Consider the following 19,686-nt stretch of genomic DNA (forward strand, 5'->3'; position numbering starts at 1 on the left):
AATAAATGCTGGCCCGGCATGCGGATGTAGGTGTTCCCATCTCTTGTCTCTAGGAATACAGTCACATGCCAGATTTTGATGGTGACCACCAGCGTTTCTGGGAAGATAGGTGCTATGAAGATCACATAAGTGTACATCTATTAAAACGACCTTCATTCTGCCTGTATCTCACACCCTCCCTTCTCTAAATGAGAGGACCATCGTGAACGAGGGCTGGTGGGGGTATAGCCGACTATGCCCGGTGTTTGTGCTGGCTCGTGCGGGCCCTCCCTCTCCCTGTCTCTCTCTCTCTGCCCCTCTGTTTTTAATTCTTCTTCTATGAGAAAAGGCTACCCTCACCCTAACACAGGCATCAATAGTAATTGCTGGGATATGGCAAATCTCTTTTCATTTAGTGAGATGGTTAGTACTATGAAAAACAGAAATCTGATAGCTTCTTTCCGTCAGCATAAAACGAGAACATGACCTTGTCCTGAGAAATGCCATCTAGTAATATGTTTCATAACTTCCATGCAGTGATGATCTAATAAGAATCTAAAAGTAATTAACTGGATCTCTTTTAGCCAACCAAAGCCTTATTCAAATACACATTTTTATCAGGATTCTAAGGGAGCCATAAATTGGGGCGTTTTGAAAAACTGGGATCTCATCCAGTCCATGATCTGATCAGGGTTCAGTGGTAATAATAAATTGGGACTATTAAAACTGGGAATCATTCCAACATTTTATTTTGCCCACACCACAGGACCTAGCAAATTCTACTGCAAAAGACAAGGATATTCAGAGAGGAGTAAAACCATGCTGAATTAATCATTTGTATGTAATCATGCCAAAACATGGGTGTTTTCAACAGTTTAAATAGTGCCAAAGTTTAAGTTCAGTAAATAATTAATTATAGAGAGTCTCTTGGCAAATTAAAGAAATCAACCTTCTGGTTCCTTTAATAAAATATGCACTCTTTTTAGGATACAATAATGACAAAATCCTGTCAACTCATTTATTGCTCTACGTATTTAGGAGTGTAATACTTATGTAGGTTACAACATGAAATATTAATTCAGAATATACTTTTCTTTTTTAGAATACAATAAGCATCTTCATTTTTCAGTATGCACAAATGTTGGATAAACTCTAGCCTTATTCTGGTTCTCATTTCAATTTCCAGTAACATAAAAATCTCCCATAATTAAATAAAATGCTGAGAGGTTGGGAATAGATTTTCACCCACTTGTATTCTCAAACTCTAAATGGTTTCTGAATGTTTTTATTTCTCTAAGATGCATTTCGTTTATGTGGGGAACTTGCAGCTGCATAATTAAATCTTGGTTTGCCAAATATCAAAAACACATGTATTGATTTAAACTAAGGGAACAGACCACAAGCAGCTCAGCTGATAAGGCAAGGGAGAAGCCTCTGCAGTTCTTGGAAGGCTTCCTAAAGGAAAGAAAACTCAGAACCTCGAATTCAGACACTGAAACCGATTAACTTTCCTAAATCTTAGCTTCACTCTCACTTAGGCATTCTGTTCAGGCCAATTGTTGAAAACAAGAGCCATATGTTTTCATACTTCTCGACGCTGAAGGTAGAGAGGCTGCCACTTTTCCCCCTCATCTCCTCATTTTCCGTAAGATTCTAATAAGATCTACAAAAACAATGTTTCATTAACACAGTAAATGAGTTCCCTTGCAAAATAAACTCTGACATAGTAGAAGACTAATAGAAGATCTTAGAGTGCAAACTCATGTTATTAAGCTCCACCCCCTCCCCAATTTTAGTAAGAAGTTTCATTTTGTAAAGTTTAATTCAGGATCAGTAATATGGGACTTCGATGGAAGATAGGCTTTTTAGTCAATGGAGATTTCTTTCCCCCAGTGCAATAATCTTAAATAAATGGGGGGAACATATTTTTCTTTAACCAATCTCCACCTGACTTTTGAGAAGGTGTTAAAAATACAAGTAAAACATGCATGTTGTTAGATACTTTATAGGTCTGAGAATCTGGTTAATTTCACACTTTGCAGAAGGTTACAAATTTAGTCTTAATATTAAACAAAAGCAAGAAAAGTACATGGTTTGCTGACTTGTTAAGACTATCTCTTGCTTTTAGCTTACCATACTAATTTACATAATATGAATGTTTGGAAAATGCTAATTTAATTTAGCTTGATAACAAATTCTAGGAGAAAAAATCTTTGAATATAATATTGGATTCATCCTTCTAGCGATGGATATAAGCATTTGGAACTAATGCTTTACTATGGCCGATCTCACTGGAGCATGAACAAAATGATGAGTTTATTCAAAACACGGCTTCGCTGCCATGGACTGTTTGACTTGTGACTGGAGGGGACACATGATCAGCTCAGGAAATCAAATATGAGACTAAGAAAATCCTAAGACGCCATTATGAGCAAGAAACTTGGGCTTATACATTCAGATAAGAGTAGTGCATGTGCTACCATGAATCAATGCCATGGCTAGTTCAGGAAAGGCCACTCTAGGGAGTTTGAAACAAATGTTTCTATCCTCAGATACAACATTTACATATTTCTGAGACCCTAAGATCTGGGAAAGACCATAGAAATCATCTAAGGACAAATGCAGCATTAATGACACACGATTTTTGATGGTATGTATTTAATTATATGAACTTACACGGTTTTGCATTTATATGACTTTTTAACTGAATATATACACAGATATAAATAAGGCAATGAAGATAATATATCAGTGACTGAAGTTTATGAAACTGATGCTAGTCCAATCCTTTCCTGATGCACTCCTCCTTTCTCAGTATAATCATCAGCTTCTTATTAGACATTTAATACACTCACCACTGCAGGAGACACTCTAATTTGTCAGGATGTTTTCCCCTCTATTAAGTGGAAGGCTACTTCTTTTAAAATAATTCCTTATGAGAATCTTCAAGAAAATAAATGAATGGATGAATAAGTAGAGAGAGAGAATGGAAAGAGACAGATGCTATAAATTACATCTAATTCCTCTTCTATGTTAATGTTCTTTAATCATGTGACATCAACTAAATCTTAACTCTGCAGGCTATGCATTCCCAGGTCATTCCATATTTTTCAAAAGACATGGATTTAGTGCTGCCATTTTCTGTGTGTGAGAGAGGCTTAGGGGATTCCAGGTGTGATCTGAGCAGTGTAAAATAGAAATTATTGTTTCCTCCTTCACTTGTACATGAACTTCTGTAGCCTAGGACTGGATTAAGTTTCTGGCAGGCACATCCCCATGTTGACTCATGCTAAGCTTACCCTCAACTAAAACCATCAGGCAAATTTTTCATATACTTGGTATTAAGTCAAACCTTCCACATCCTGTGTTTGTACAGTTCATTTTTGGACCTAAAAGCAAGACTTTACATTTATTCCTATTAAGTTCCTTTATGTTTGATTCAGTCCATGGTTCCAGATGATTCTGTCATCAGACACACTGCAAACCCCTGCAGCTTCTTGGAATTCAAAATCTGACCAATGGGCACCATCACTGATACCAATGCGCAGCAGGCCAGAGTCAAAAATAAATTTTTGAGGAAAACTTTTTTCTTGCAAGCTTATAATGATGGAATATTCATTAGCAATCTTTGGGTACAGTTTCTCAAATAGCTAATAATTCTAATAACCCTTCTAGGGTTACGTGACCTGGTGCCTATCTCTCTGCATTAGCCACGGGATACCATGAGACAATGCGATTCTAACGTCCAGGAGAGTACCCTCACTCCCCGTGAAGTCCAGAGATTCGAACAGGGGTTTTCAGCCACCACACCATTGACAGTTTGAGTTGGATAACTCACTGTTTGAGGATGGGGACTCTGTTCTGCATTGTAGGATGTGTAGCCATATCTCTGGCCTCTGCCTAGCACATAGTGATAGCAACTCACTCCTCACACCCCCTCCAAAGCTTTGACAATCAAAAATGTCTCCAGATATAGCCAAATATTCCTTGGGAAGCAAATTTCCATCCTCCTCCACCACCCTCTCAAGAACTAAGGATCACTGTTCAAGACTCTGCATTCCTCAAATCTAATCTAATAACAATCCACCAGTTGTGGATTTTTTGACATTTTCATAGCCGTAGCTATGAATAAGATACTCATATATATCACCAAACGGTTCCATATCAGGAGTTAGATACATAGGCAAATTAAAATGAGATATGGAAATCACAACAAAAATAATGAGAGGAATAGAGAAGGATGATAACCTAAAATTTAGAGTTGAGGTTATATTCACCCTGGAGTAGAACAGTTAAGAAGAAATTGAACCTTCAAATTATATCATTTAAGAGGTAATCTATAAGGACGTTTGTACTTGGATGCTCATCAAGGTATTATTTGGAACAGTAAAAAATGGAAATAGACTATACACTTGAAGATAATAGAAGATAAACAAATTATGAAAAATTGATCTCAGAATATCAGGCAGTCATCGAAATGACAGTTTCAAGACATTAATGACACAGGGAAATGTTCACAATATAACGGGAATTCTGTGAAAAAAGTAAGATATATACAGTATGAATACCCAGTTTTCAAATAAAAAATAGAGAGAGAGTAAAAAGATCATAAATATATTAACAGTGGTTATGGAATTATGGTGGAATTATACATGATTTAAATCCTCTTCTTTATACTTCTTATGTTTTCAAAAATTTCTGAATAAACTTATCGTCTTTGTAAGCTTTGTGTGCATGAGCAGATAGGGTGGGGAAAGTGACCCATATTCCCTTAGGTGAGTGAGCACTGGCAAATGGTCCTCTTTTGTTTGAAAAAGTATGCAAGTAAGGTAAGATGCTTCGGAGAGGGCGCATGAGAAAGATGGCAATGTTTTTAGACTGGGTTATTCAATCCTCCTGGGAAAAAAATTTGTATATCATTTTTCATAGAATGAGAAGAGTTTAATCTAATGTTCGAGCTAAATCCTGTCCCTCAAACTCAGTGGTTCTCAGACTGTGGAAAAATCACACTGGGCGTAACTATAGATTCCTGAACTCTAACTCTCAAGATTCTGATTCTATTAAGTCTGGTGTGGGACTCAGAATTTTTCATTTTTTAACAAGCTCCCCAACTGACTCATTCTGATGCAGGTGGCCCATGGATCATATTAAGAAACATAGCTATCTATAAGAAGTCATGTGTTTTGATTTGGATGAGCATTTTTTTCTTCGCCTCTATTTTTGATAATTTCTTCCTGGTTATACACTAAATAGAATTGGTGCAGACCCTCAGTGGTATGTTAGCGAACTGGCTCTTTGAGAAAACAGACCCAATTTACCATCATACACCAATTTCTGTGGTGTAAATACTCCCCCCGTGATCAACTTCAAGCTACCCACGGTTGAATGACAAGCTCACAAAATTCTTGAAAGCTTAGTAATTGTCTTTCACAAATTGGTACAGGCTGGCTTCAGCAACATACAGTATATATTTTACTTAAGTGCTTTAATCTCTTCGAAAAGGGGACATGCTATTGAAAAGCTCTTATGTCCATGACAGCTAGGAGGAAGCAAGTAAGCAATCGGATGGCTTGAATCATGGTTAGGTAACGAATTCCAAACGTATTAGGAGGAAAGACACCTTTGTGAACTTATACAAACTCTTTCCTATTTTATTCTATTTCTTCCCCCCACGGCCAGGCCAGGAAGGTTGATACATTCGCTGAGTTCTTTAAGAGTTGTGAACTGGTTTCCTACGGATGCTGGAGAGCCAAGAAATGGGACTCCAGGGTTGGGGTCCTGCCAAATGTTCAGCCTCCACCTCCACCCTCTCTGCTCTTCAGCCCCTGAGCTGTCGAAATGCCCTTGGTCATTAATTCTATAGCACCCAACCATAAAATCAGCTTCTCCCACTTCTTCCCCTTGTACATGATTGAGACAATGTTGTCTCTAGGAAACCCATATCAGATGTGTTTTATGTGTTCGTGTGCAGGAAGTGGCCTAAGTGGGGGCTAACAGTATAGTTCTTTCAATATTTTGACCCGTCATATTTTAAGAAAATTGGACCTGAAGCCTATATAACCAGCTGAGGTAAATTTACAGTTCTGCTTTTAAGAACAAAACTCCCTCAGGCACCTGCTTCCTAAAGGCAAAACCAGAAAGGAAATGAACTCTTGCTGAAAGACAACGCACCTTATTTTGTGAGTTATCAATTTTCTGGCTGGTACAGGGCTCCCCAGCTACTAAGAGGAAACACCCCAACCCCAAGCAAGTCCTGAGCTGCCAAAAAAAGTGAGGTCTGCATTCTAGCAAACAGCTCAGTTTCCTGAAGATGAGGCAAGAATGTGGTGCCTCAGTAAGTGAAGTCAGGAGAGCAGCAAAAATCTGTGGCATGGATTCACCGCACAGATATCTTTGCCAACAGGCGCATTAAAATCTTAGCCTGAAGTACATTTTACATTACAGGATTCCTGAATATTGGACTGTGATGGAGAATTCACCTCTCTTCTCTTTGGGGCAACTCTGACAGGTGAAGTGTCAACAACAATGGAAAGCCCTTGATTTCCTTTTCTCTACTTCACGGACCCTGGAACTCAGCTTATCAGCCTCTCAAAAATGAGAAAGGGCTAAATGGGTTTTTTTTTGTTTTTGCTTTTGTTTTTTGCTATTCATAAAGTCAGCCTTCTCAATGGGATAGATCACAAGATAGAGGTCAAAGGTTAACAGTAGATACTCTTAGCCTGCTCTGTGCTAGAAAACACAATGAATAAGAAGCACGGTTTTCTTAGTACACATGCTAGAGTATTAAAATAAGTACAGGAACTGGCTTTTTAAAAACAGCAAGAACTGTACCCATGAGCAAGGAAAAATTTGCAGAAATCTGACTTCATACATGATCAAGTCAGCATCAAATACTTAAAATTATGTAATAATCTCAGTCTTTCTCTAAGCTTCATTTAGTTGGGAAGGCAAAGAATTTTCAGGAGAAATATGAACATTCAATTACATGTTTCAAAATTGGACATTTACACATCTATTTGGGATAAGTGCCAGAGTTAACATCAAAGATATGTGAAGGACCTCTTGTCCAAATGGAACATTAAGCTCCTCAAATAGAAGAATTCAGCCCTTGCAAACTGTCATTATTTCAGTAAATGAAACCGGCCCTTTAACAGATGGGCAACATACTTTGCAACTTGCTGATGGCCTAATAAAAGACACTGGCTTTTTAAAAATGAAGGGCATGTACTTCTCAAATTACAGTACCCAAATGGGTTTAGCAGAATAAAATTAAGAAGGTATACAACAGCTTGACAAAAATTAGGAACAGACTATGGAAATTTGATAGCTCTAAACATCAATATCCAAATGACCTTTTCATAAAAAAAAAAAAAAAAACTTCTTTGTTTAAACCATAGGGAACATATGCATTGATAAAGTCAAAACTGGGGGTAGCACATTGTGGAATTATAAATATCAATATAATAAAAACAAGAAGTTAATTCCTTCTCAAAATACAATAAAAATTCCCCAGAAGGGCAGATTCCATTTATATCAGGTATCTCTCCTTTTGTATCAGTCAACCTTTATGTTTCTCAAAATAAGATTTCTCCAGTTGACTAATGATATAACCAAATTAAACACAGACCATGCACGAAAATAAAACAATAGGCTCAGCATTTCTACTCACCTCTCACGTTCTTCTTTCATTTTTTCCAGCTCCTCTTCTCTCAGGCCACCATGCTTCAGAGGACCTTTCTGCTCAGCTTTTCCACCCTTATCATCTTTCTTCTTTCCAAATCTAGCGAAACATGGGGAAGATGATTGTTAAAAATAATTATGTTCTTTTCGTGGTTAATTGAGGATATTTATAAGATGAATGCATTAAACTATAATTCTTTATTCTAAGCAATACAAGATCATTTCACATAAGATGGAATTAAAATAAGATACTGAGATGAGAAAAATAATAGTTACTGAAGTCCCCTCCTTTTCCTCTCTTCCTTCTTTCCTTCCTTCTATTGACTGCACAGTCTGCGCAAATCATGTGATTAAAGACTAACAATTTCAAACCATTAATTCAGTAGAGATTAAAGAACTGAAAGGTTGTTATTAACATATATCTAAACACTGACTGACCTCCTGTGTAGGTCTCTAGAGCTCCAGGTGGCACTGACATTGAAGATTAAACTCATGGGATTACATAGTGACAGTGCTGCAAGGGACTTTACCGAACACCTAGTTCAATATTCTTGTCTTAAAATGAAGAACAAAAAGCTGTGAGAGCCCCTGGGCCTTGACCAAGACCACCCAACAAGTTCAGGGCAGGGCTGGGATTAGAACGTGGGTCACCTCCTACACTGCATATTTTCCTTCAGGCCACATCCACTCTGCCATGTAGCCACAGGCTTCCCAAATCAGCCCAGGGTCAGTGTGCTGTGAATGCTCCTTGGTGCTCAGTATATGTGTAGTTAACTGGGCACAGTGGTGATTTTATTTTTTATCTCCAGCTTTACTGAGATACAATTGACACATAACACTGTGTAAGTTTAAGGTGTACAATGTATTGATTTGATACATTTATATGTTAAAAAAGAATCAGCTACCACCTCCATCCTGTCACAAAGTTACCATTTCTCTTCTGTGGTTGAGAACATTTAAGACCAACTCTCTTAGCAACATTCAAGTACATGATACAGTATTAGCAGCTATAATCACCATGCTGTACATCAGATTCCCGAACTTATTAATCTTATCCCTGGAAGTCTATACCCTTTGACCAACATTTCCCCTTTGCCCACCTCCCAAATCCTGATAACCATCACTTTACTTATTTCTCTGAGTTTGCCTTTTTTAAGAGTCCACATATCAGTGACATCATACAGTTATTTGTCTTCTTTTGTCTGACATTTCACTTAGCAGAATGCCCTCAAGGTTCATCCAAGTTATCACAAATGGCAGGATTTCCTTCTTTCTCATGGCTGAGTAATATTCCATTGTATACACATACCACATCTTATTTATCCATTCATCTTGATGGACACTTAGATTATTTCCATGTCTTGGCTATCATGAATAATGTTGCAATGAATTTAGGAGTACAGATATTTCTGTGAGATCCTGATTTCAACTCCTTTGGATATATACCTAAAAGTGGGATTGCTGGATTATATGATAGTTCTAGTTTTGATTTTTTGAGGAAACTCCACACTGTTTTCCATTAGTGGCTGTACTAATTTCCATTCCAAACAATGGTACACTAGCATTTCCTCCAATTATGGTACTTTAAAAGAATATTGTGTTTCCTTAGCACTTTTGGGAAAATGAAACTGCACATTTGAAATGAAAAAAAAAAAAAAAAAGCTGTAATTAATTATTGGTAGGACATAGTCTTAAATGATAGGTATTTTTCCCAAAAATTATTTTCTTTGGAAGCAATCTCCCACAGTCTTGGTATTAACACACGTGAAAAAAGAAAATGACTGATGCTCTATTGATAACCAGGGAAAAGGGTCACTCAATCATGCATAATCTTCACGTAAGGTAAAGACTCTTCTTATATCTAAGGAAATCCCACGTGTCCTTTGTTTCTTATTAGATAGCTACAAATTTAACTCTGTGTGTGTGTGTGTGTGTGTGTGTGTGTGTGTGTGTGTGTTTATATCTTTAGTTTACTCATCCTATCTCTGTATTGACGTATGTGTCTATATATCCATCCATCCTTCCATTTATCCAACCTTAGGACATTTTTCAAATTACACATGCTCGGCTGACAGTCCCCTCCCCCAATTCCATCCCCATCCCCTAGCCTCCCAACATACACATAGTGACTCAGAATCTCCTCACATGAGGACCTGAATTGTAAACTTGTAAGAAACTCCTGTCTTCATCAGAATTTCATTAAAATGGGCACATATTTGCCTCTTTCTGGATTGCGTTTCAACCCAAAGTGGAGACTGCTGGGTAAGCAGCAGCTCTGGGTGTCACACATGGAAGATGGCACTGCTAACATCCACAGTCGTGGTGTTAGCCAAGTACCGACTGCATCCTGTTTTCCTCAGAAGCCTCTCCCAGCCTTGACTTCTCTGCATGTTTTTCCATTGTAATTTCAATTAGCAAATTCTCCTTCATGAACCTCCTCTCTCCCCTTTGCTATCTCTCCATCTGCCTCTGCTCCTTTGTTCTTTAGCTGTATGCAGTCTAGTTTGAGGATCTCAGTTGATCAGCTACCTCCATCATCCCCAGCTTTCTTCTTTTTTACTTTTTTTTTTTGGTTTCTTCTTTCTTCCTGCCTCCTTTTCTGAATCTATTTCTTTTTATTGCTGAAGAAATGACCTGATCCCATTCATAGAAGTAAATAGGGAAGAGAGAAAAAAAAACAGATAAAATATAAGAACATTAACATTGAAATAATTCAGATTTGTTAATATATTCAAGCTCTCTCTTTAACCTACAAAGCAGGACATATCTAAATAATGTGTTTCCATGAATACATTCTTTAGCTTTTTAGAACCATGCAGAAGAGACTTAGGGATCAACAATATTGCTCTAAATTCCTTTATGTGGGAAGTTAATACTTTAGTACGTCACTTAGAAAAATAATTTTCCTTTAAAATGTCACCAAATATAGTAATACTGAAGTAAAAAAAAAAATCAAAATTGTGGGGAGTGAGGGTAAAATAATGCCTCAGGAAGTTGATGAAGGCAAAAGCGTTGCCATGATCTTTATAGATCTTAGGCTTGTTTTTCCTCCATGTCTCAAATATTTTCTTCTAAATTTGGAGGTTTTAGATTTTCTGAGATGAAAGTAGTCTTATTTTTGAAGGGTAAAACTAACTCATACCTTAGTTGACCTTGATCTTTATTACCACAACCAATATATTGTTTTTTCCTTCCTGCAGCTAAAATATTTCACTGTGCTGCAGTTTGAGAATAGCTTACTATGCTTCCATTAGAGTTGAATATGTTTGATAAAGAAAAGGTTAGTTGTAAGTAAATTCTGCCAAGCATTTTCTTCTAAGCAAGAACCATCAATAATAGTCCATTCAAACAATTCTATAAATATTATAAATGTTTTGATTTAAAGTTCATGATCACTTATTAAAGTTTCCAGTAAGAAGGACAGAAATAGCTGTGAAATTTATTTCATTAGACAGAGAGAACAGCCACCAACTACCTTATTTTGTAAAGTTTGGGTAGGTTCAAGAACAGAATTATAATCTTCAAAAGGGCTCCCACATTGTTAAGATGAGGAAATTGAAACTCAGAGAAGTTAACTGCCTTTTATTTATTAACACCCTGAATTCTTTTTCCCGTGTTGCAATGAGACAACTTAATTATCAGTGGTGGTAGTGGTGGCGGCCGAGGCTGGGAGAAAAGCATCAATCTAGTGAATTTTACAAGCCCTTGTTCTCCTTTCACGACGGTCTCTTTGGGGATCATTTCACAGCCATTCTTACTTTCACTGACACACAGAGAGAGGAACTGGGGAGATTCAAATATATTGATTCCTCTCCCCATTAGCTATTCTTGTGAGAAAAGTCATGCAGACCTTAAATGGTTGAAATTACTGCTTTGCATTCTAGGGTTTCAAATATCCACTACATTCCAGGCCTCCCATTATCTATTACCTAGGAAATCTGAGAGTTGGCCATTCTGGCCTAGGTGCCTTAAGGAAATTGCTTATAGGTCAACCTTGCTTTATATAAAAGATATTTTCCTGAAGAATTCTGTGCAAACATATGGTTTTAATCAATGAAATCCTACTTTCCATGTACCTGGGAAGCCTGTTTACAGAATCTTATGATGGATCTTTTTGTAAAGTGGAAAAATCACCTTTCAACATACTCTTTATGTAAATTTAGATTTTCATGAATTATAAGTTTGCTTAAAACACCTGTTCCTGTTCCTTTTTAAAGAGAGGTTATATGAAACAGCTTCATGGAAGACTAGCCTGCTTTCGTCTTTCTTTTTTCACTCATGCATTTGTTTTAAAAAATATTTATTAGGCATCTATTCTTTGTCAGACATTGTCACAAGCACTGGATGTAGGATGATATTGTATTGGGATACAAAACCAGACACTACCCTCATAAAATTTGCATTCTAATAGAGGAGACAGTCACCAAACAAGTATGAATATGTAGCTGTAAGTTGTAAAAAGTGCTATGTAGGGAGTTAGGAGAGACAATAACAGGAAATTGATTGGATGGGGAACTCTTCAATGAAAAAATGACATTTAAACAGAGGTGATGATGGTGAGAGATCCCAGACAAGCAAAGATGCGAGATAAGCCTGTGGGTGAAGGAAAGAGGACATGCAGAGGACATGAGGTGCACGGTGCCTGGTGCATTCCAAAAAGTGAAGGAAGGCCAATATCCGAATCAAAGGGAGCAGAGGGGATCCTTGCACAGGATTCAGATGGAAAGAAGGGTGAGGTCCGTGTTGTGCAGATTCAGGAGATGCTTAGAGTTTAGCCTAAGAATGGCAGCAGGTCATTTCTTAGTGATTCAAGGAACAGAGAAGCTAGTAAGGAAACTGGTAGATTTAAAGAGTTGGTAGAGGAGAAACAGAGAAGTAACCAAGTCATTTTAAGCAGAAGTAATAAAATGTGATGTTTACTTGAAAGGGCCATCTTGGTTGCTGAAGTAAAAAAGTAGCACATGAAAGCAGGAAAGCTGCCTGGGGATGGCTACGGGAGTATGGGTGAAAGATGATGGTGGCTTGGATGATTGGTGGCTGTTGAGAAGACAGTGATTTGGACATGACGGGTCAATGGAGAGGCATCAAAAGTTCACTTCTAAGCACGGTTATTTTAGTGTGCCTTTGGGAAATCCAGATGGATAGGCCGAGGACAAGGACAAAGTCATGGAGAACCTAACATTTAAACGTTGGATGGGGGTGGTGTACAAAGGAGACAGAACAAGAACAGTGAGAGAGACAGGAAGAGAACCAGGAGGATGTGGGATAAGATGTCTGAGAGAAGAGTGCTGGGAGGAGGACATGGTCAACAGATGGGAATACTGCTGAGAAGTCCAGTGAGCTGAGGACTGGAAGGGGTTCCTTAGATCTGGCAATCTGAAGCCAGTCCTCACCTTGGCAAAGTTCAGTGGGGTGATGTGAGCAGAAGCCAGGTGTGAGTAATCTCAAGAGTGAATGGCGGGTAAGTACAAAAGCGTGTGTCTCTGTGCATACAACCATTTCAAGAGGCTTGGTGGGTAGGGTGGTTGCTGGAAGTGGGGTGAAACGTTGAAGAAAGAGGTTTTCAATTTGGCTCATCTCAGAAGACTTTTGTTCGCTGATAAGAAGGAATGCCAGAGATTGTGAGTGTTTAGAGGTGAAAGAGAGAGGAAAATAAAGTTATTTTCTTTTTTAGTGTGACAAAATATATCAATACTTAAGATAAATTTTACTATCTTAATCATTTTTAAGTATCTAGGTCGGTAGCATCAAATACATTCACATTGTTGTGCAATCATAAACCACCGTCCATCTCCAGAATATTTTCGCTATGCCAAACTGAAATTCCGCACCCACTACACAGCAATGCCCCATTTCTCCCTCCCCCAGCCCCTAGTAACCATTATTCTACTTCCTGTCTCTATGAATTTGGCTATTCTTGTTACGACATATGAGTGGAATCATACAATATTTGTCCTTTGGTTTCTGGCTTATTTCGCTCAGCATGATGTCTTCAAGGTTCATCTATATTGTAGCATGTATTAGAATTTCCTTCTTTTTTAAAAGGCTGAATAATATTCCATTGTATGTACATACCATGTTTGTTTATCTGTTCATCTGTCAATGGACATTTGGGTTGTGTCCACCTTTTGCCTATTGTGAGTAATGCCACTATGGACCTTGGTGTAGAAGACAAAAGTTCTTGATAAGGGAAGAGGACAGAGATATACAGAATATCTGGAGAGACTGGCCTTAGATAGATGGGAAGAGACTCGGAAAAAGCAGCAGCTAGGAGAGGAGGAACTAGTTTGTTTATAGAGTTTATAAAGGGGAAGTGAAGGAGTTTCCAGGTAATAAATTTATCAGTTAATATGAAGCAACATGTACAAGAGAAATGACTCCTAACCATAAAGTGAGATTTCTTTGTATAAATCAATAAATAAAGGGAAATAGAATATCCAAGATGGAAAAGAATCTCAGAAAGGTTATAGGAAAATAGCAGAAACAGACCTGACCTGTGTTGCTATTTTGCTGACATAGAGAAGCCCTGAACAGCTATCTGGGGAAGTAGAATTTAATAATGGTTTATTCATTCATTCAGTCATTTACTGAGCAGCCATTACATATCATAAGGATTAGGTATATGGAATTTAACCATTAATAACATCAATTGTTAGGTAGGTCTCTAACTCCTCAATCCAACTAATTAAACAAGGCTCCAGCAACCTATTATTTTCCATATAAGAAAGATTTTAATATAATTCTTAGTGTTTATTTCCTAATTTCTCAGCAAATATTTTCTTCTGTTTCTATTTCTTTCCTTGAGCTTTCTAGGTAATGATGACTTTCAAATCCCTCCCAGATCCCAGGCACCCTGACAAACAATCCAAATTCACAATATGTACAGCTCTCTCTCTGGCTTTTTCCACATCTAGTCTCTCATTTAATTCACTTCTTAATTCTGCTAAGCAGGGTCTGTTTACGATTTTCTTCCTTGATCCCACTAGGTAGTTTATGTAGCTGTTAGTGACCACTCTTCTCCCACTTAGCACATACTGTATGAAAGCAATGCTGAGCAATGGCTTAGGAGGACTAAAAAGTCAGGCAAGGAAAAAAAGGTTCAGACACACTTATTCCAAATTAGTGGTGAGCTATGAATCCAAGGAGAGCTGAAAGTTTAAAACACAATGTATTTCTCCTTCTACAATTAGGAAATATCTTTGGGTATCACTGATGCATTTGGAAAAGGCTACAAGATCCAGTCATCAACATTAAATGTAGAAATCTACGGAAAGAAGTCAGATGTGAAAATGCGCAAACCTCACAGTCATAATATTTTCTGGACTTGGATAATGGTTCATTCTCCCTGTAACTAGTTCACTTTTAAACTACACATGATATTGTCTTATCATTGTATAAATTATACAGCTTGAAAGAGCTCAAGCAAAATAAGAGGGCAGAGAGGTTCACAGACCTTTGACTATGTTTCCATAGTTTATTCTGAAATTCACCCATAAAAGGTTTCTGTTGTCTGATATATTCCAAATTGGGTTCTGAATTAGCATATGCTGACAAAATTAACTTCCATGTACTGCAACCTCACATGGTTTTTGTGCACTTCAGCTATTGCTTCTAAAATGTATGTCACAAATGTCTTTACTTGTAGATGGTTCCCATCCTACCCAAGAGTTAATGAATCTGATAAAAATCCAGTGAAAATTGACCAATTAGAGAGTTTTCTCCCCCCTTTGGGGGGAGGGGTACCTAAGCGTATTGCCTACTTTTATGTTAATATTGATAGAACAACGTATAGATTTGTGTTTATTGTAAATCAATCTTGATGAAGAAAGAAAAAATATTCTCATTTTCTTTTCGGCCTCCCACAGTATGTATTATTGCCATGGTTAATGTCTGTGACTTTTCAGGAGGGAGGTGGAATGCTCCAAAACTCAGTATGCTTTCCCCTACAGAGGGCCGTACTTTAAACTCTGTAGGTCCACCCCGTGGCTTGCAAAAGGAGGTAGGGACTCGCTTTATAGGAGGTGTTCACAGGCAGAAACTGAGTGGTATGACGCTTTAGTAACTGAAGGAAAACTCAGTATTAAATACCTTTCTTGTTAACTCTAACTGGGGCAAGGAGTTGAAACCCTAAAAATAAGATTTCCAAGGAAAATTTTAATTTCTGGCATGCTGTTTAGACATTTATTTTGGGTGTATTTCTATGTTTCCATGATGAAGACAAGCTATATGAAAACCACAAATGTGTAACCCCTCTGATATCTTTATCTACTACACTTCCTTTGAGGTGAACCTTCCTATCCCCCTTAAACAGCTACTTTCTTCATTCCCAGGATGTGGTTCCTAAATTGGTGATCATGGCGACCCTTCATTCCAAAGCATGGAATCTTCAGATCTCAGATGTGTTGATGTTTGTTTTTAGGATTGGAAAGCAGGGAGGTCCTGTAACATTCCAGGATTTCTGCCTAAGTGGATAAAACATCTGCTGGGTAGAGTTTTAAGCAGCTCTCAGGCTCAATTCAGCTGCTGGGAATCCTTGAACTAATTTGCTTTCCCAGACTGAGGAGCTAGGAAACACAATGGGTTTGGAAACACCAGATACATTAAAAATAATTCTAGAGGGTACAGAAAGTAAGCCAAAATGTACATCACCAATAACTCATTTTTTCCTGAAAACAAATAAACAAACAAACAAGCGAAAAAGGGCCTCTGGAAGAGAGACATAAAAATCAGTTAAGGAATTTGTAAGCCACTGGACAGTTACTTTCGCTGAACATTTCTGTTGCAAATGAAAACTCGACTCTGAGGTTATTAAAGCAGCACCTTGTTAGGAAAAAAAGGAAAAAATATGAAAAAGAGGCCAGAAATTAAAATTAAATGAAAATAAGCGTGAGTGAATGAGCGAGAAAGATAAAGATACTAATAAGGTATGATTTTCAGATCCACACGGGGACTATAACGAGCTTATTAACTGTCGCTACCATACTGGGTTTTAAGTTATTCCAGCCTCTGCTTTCCAGAGGACGAAATACTCTTCAGGAGCACAGTGAACTTTGATTAATTGCTTTCATACGCGCTCACTGGCTTTAAGATATTGTAGGCAAGAACCTTAGTGATTCAGACTTAAGTGCTTCTGATTTCTGGGAAATATATTTAACAGGAACATTAAAGAAATAGATCTTTTTGCATTTTTATGTTTTCTTAATAGTTAGAAAGACTTTTTATTAAATGTTTACTTATTTCAAAGCAGCAGAACATGTGGCTTCTTCCTTTTTATTTTTATTACTTTTAAGTGGATCTTTAAGTGTCTCTACAGGCTGCTTGAGTGCAACTGATGGCCTGCCTGAAACCCTAATACTGATCCAAAGAGACCACATGGCTGGAATTCAGACTTCGGCCAACAGCCAGATAATTCCTTCTCATCTGGGTGCCCATAGCGTCCCCTTTATCCTCCTTCCTTCTTTTTCTCTATCTCCTTTGCCCCAGAAACCCAAAAACTAGTAAAGGAAGAGTGTTCTGAGACCAAGTCACACCTTATGTCCAAACTTTTCCTACCAACTGCGAGCGGTTCCCCAGCTCCCGTGGCCTTCCCGAGGTCAACCTGGCAGGGGTTACTCCAGACTGACCACACACTCATCCTGCAGAAGGAAATCTTCCCCCACAGGAAATATCTCTGAGGTCCATTCACTGGCAGGTGGGGTCATTTCAGCAAATTGCCTGGGAAGGGAAACACTGACTCATGTCAATGAAAAGAAATGCACAGAGGGCTAACTAAAAGCTCTGTGCAAAGGGGAGGTCTCATTTAGATTCTCTAATAAAATAGCAAATGCAACTTATTCCAATAGCACCAATTTACATATGTGTACTTTGTATAAAGTCCATTATCAGAAAGAACAGATGATGGTGCCTAACTCATTATGTGGAAAGAACAAAAGGACAAGAGTATTGAGCGGTGTTTTTTCTTTGTTTGTTTGTTTGGTTTGGGTTTGTGGTTTTTGTTTTTGTTTTTTTTTTGGTACAGTGATTATGCAATGGACCATTTTAAAGGGAATCCAGGATGTTACTGCTCTGTCTTCAGAAGTTAAGAGAAACAGAGCATGGTTTCTTTGGAATTCATCTGCACTAAACAAGAATAAAATGATTGAGCTCCAGACCTAGTCTAATGGGAGTGAAACTTATCTTTATAACTCTGATTAAACAAAAAAAAATGATCACTTCTTTGATGCTCAAATTAGCATCTTTTCTCTAGCATACTGGATTAATTAGTAGAGTGACAAAAGAATTAGTCCATGTAGGATCAAAGCTGAAATCATATTTATCTGAAATTTAAAATTAAGAACACACAGCTTTATCTCTCTATAGCTCATGTAATTTTTTTTATGTTCTCTATATTCTAAACCTTCTGCGTGTCATAAAGTATAACTAGGGCTTTTTTTCCCCCCATTCTTCTTCTTTTTAATAGAAAAAATTTTCCCTGAAAAGACAATGAGAACATCACAGAATTTTTTTTTCCTGGAGGTAGGAAACTTTTTCATTGTGCCATAAAAATCTTAAATTATGTGGCTTTTTTTGTCAAGCATTTATTGTACAAATACAAAAGAAGCAAAATAATTAATGCACGACAGAGCTGGTAAGAGAGCCTTAAACAATAGAAAAGAGTTATTACATTGATTCTTAATAAGTGATACTAAGTTTGAAACTGTTCTTAACAGGTAGAAGCTCTCTTAACTTTGGACTTTTTTCCTCCCTTTTTCTGTAGAAGAAAAAGCAATTTTGAATAAGACAGAATTGTTGGGGGTTAATTTCTAGGCTGTCTCAATTCACTAGAATGAATATTTAATGTGGTTTCTTTTTTTAATGTGCATAACATTTTCATTAAACAAAACTGACTTGGATGGGCATGTTTACCTTTACCCAAGATGGGATAGAGAGTGGATTCAGGGAGGGGATCCTAGCACTTGGAAGGCTTGTGCTGATGCTAGCAGCTATATTTGGGGTAGGGCACTATTTTTACCACTGCTTAAATGTGAACTCCTCAAGGGCTCAGTGGGTCTTTATGTGTTTCTCTTGTTTATGCATACATGCAATCATGCATTCATTCAGCAAGTGCTTGCTCAGCACGTACTTTGGGCCAGATCCTCTAGTGGATGCTAAGGATACAAGTCGATTCATCAAATATGGTCTCATTCTTCTTGCCTGATGCATCGTAAAAATTCAACAACCACTGTTGAGCTGAATTAAAGGTCAGGATTTCAGGAATTATATCAATTGTTTCCATTTTTCATAGCCTCTATTCTAGAAGGATCCAATGGTCCCTCATAATTCAGCATGCTATCCCCCCATAAAGCTCCAAAATGGAAGATACTCTCCCTATCAATTCATAAATCACCCAAATAACTTAATTTAGCTGTGATGGCTATAAGCTAGTCACAGCCCCCATGTCTACAGGCACAGCAAGACCAAAGAGGTGACAGATAGTTACTCACCTGGTACAGGTAATGAATACCTAGCTACCAAGTGCCATGGGGGCGCTGAGTCACCCTGGGTTTCTCTCTCACAATGACCATTTCTTTCATGTTGTGCAAACACTCTGTTTAAAAAGTCAGGCTAAATTCTAGAATAAAATTTAAACCCAAAGCTGTCGTTAAAGATGGTTAATCTGCAAGATGTCATCTAGAAAAAAACATGTCTACCTTATAGTTAGGCTTTTAATTTCAGAGTTTCAGAAATTTTGACCTCTTTAATCTTAGGTTTCAAATAAAGATATATGTGAGGTAGTTGCTGGGTTCTCTTGACACAAATCATCTTTGTCATTAGTTCGCTCTGTCCTTAACAGAATTTCAAATAATAATACCTCTGACTGTACCTTTCTCTCATAGAAGAGTTCTTTTGGAAAAAGAGGTAATTTAAAAAATCTGAGCCCTAACTTAGTTTGTAAGGCAAGGGATCAGATTTCAATATTTTTATGTTAGATTTAAAGTTAACTAATATCCCTTTTTATTCACTAAGTCCCTTAAGAGTAGACCATAA

The 19,686-nt window shown here is 37.6% G+C and overlaps 1 protein-coding gene across 3 annotated transcripts in view; it reads right to left on the reverse strand.

The window, feature by feature from the left end:
• The window catches only part of PARD3B (par-3 family cell polarity regulator beta), a 977,181-nt gene that overhangs the window by 198,176 nt on the left and 759,319 nt on the right, over positions 1-19,686 (reverse strand). For all 3 annotated transcript variants that reach the window (XR_009055026.1, XM_057744363.1, XM_057744365.1), the window contains exon 19: positions 7,649-7,759. Coding sequence is in view for 2 of the 3 variants with exons in the window: in XM_057744363.1 (XP_057600346.1) it covers positions 7,649-7,759 (111 nt within the window). In the remaining variant the exon portion in view is untranslated. The remainder of the gene's footprint in view (positions 1-7,648; positions 7,760-19,686) is intronic.

The sequence above is a fragment of the Hippopotamus amphibius genome, chromosome 8, assembly GCF_030028045.1.
Source record: "Hippopotamus amphibius kiboko isolate mHipAmp2 chromosome 8, mHipAmp2.hap2, whole genome shotgun sequence".
In the NCBI taxonomy this organism is placed as follows: domain Eukaryota; kingdom Metazoa; phylum Chordata; class Mammalia; order Artiodactyla; family Hippopotamidae; genus Hippopotamus; species Hippopotamus amphibius.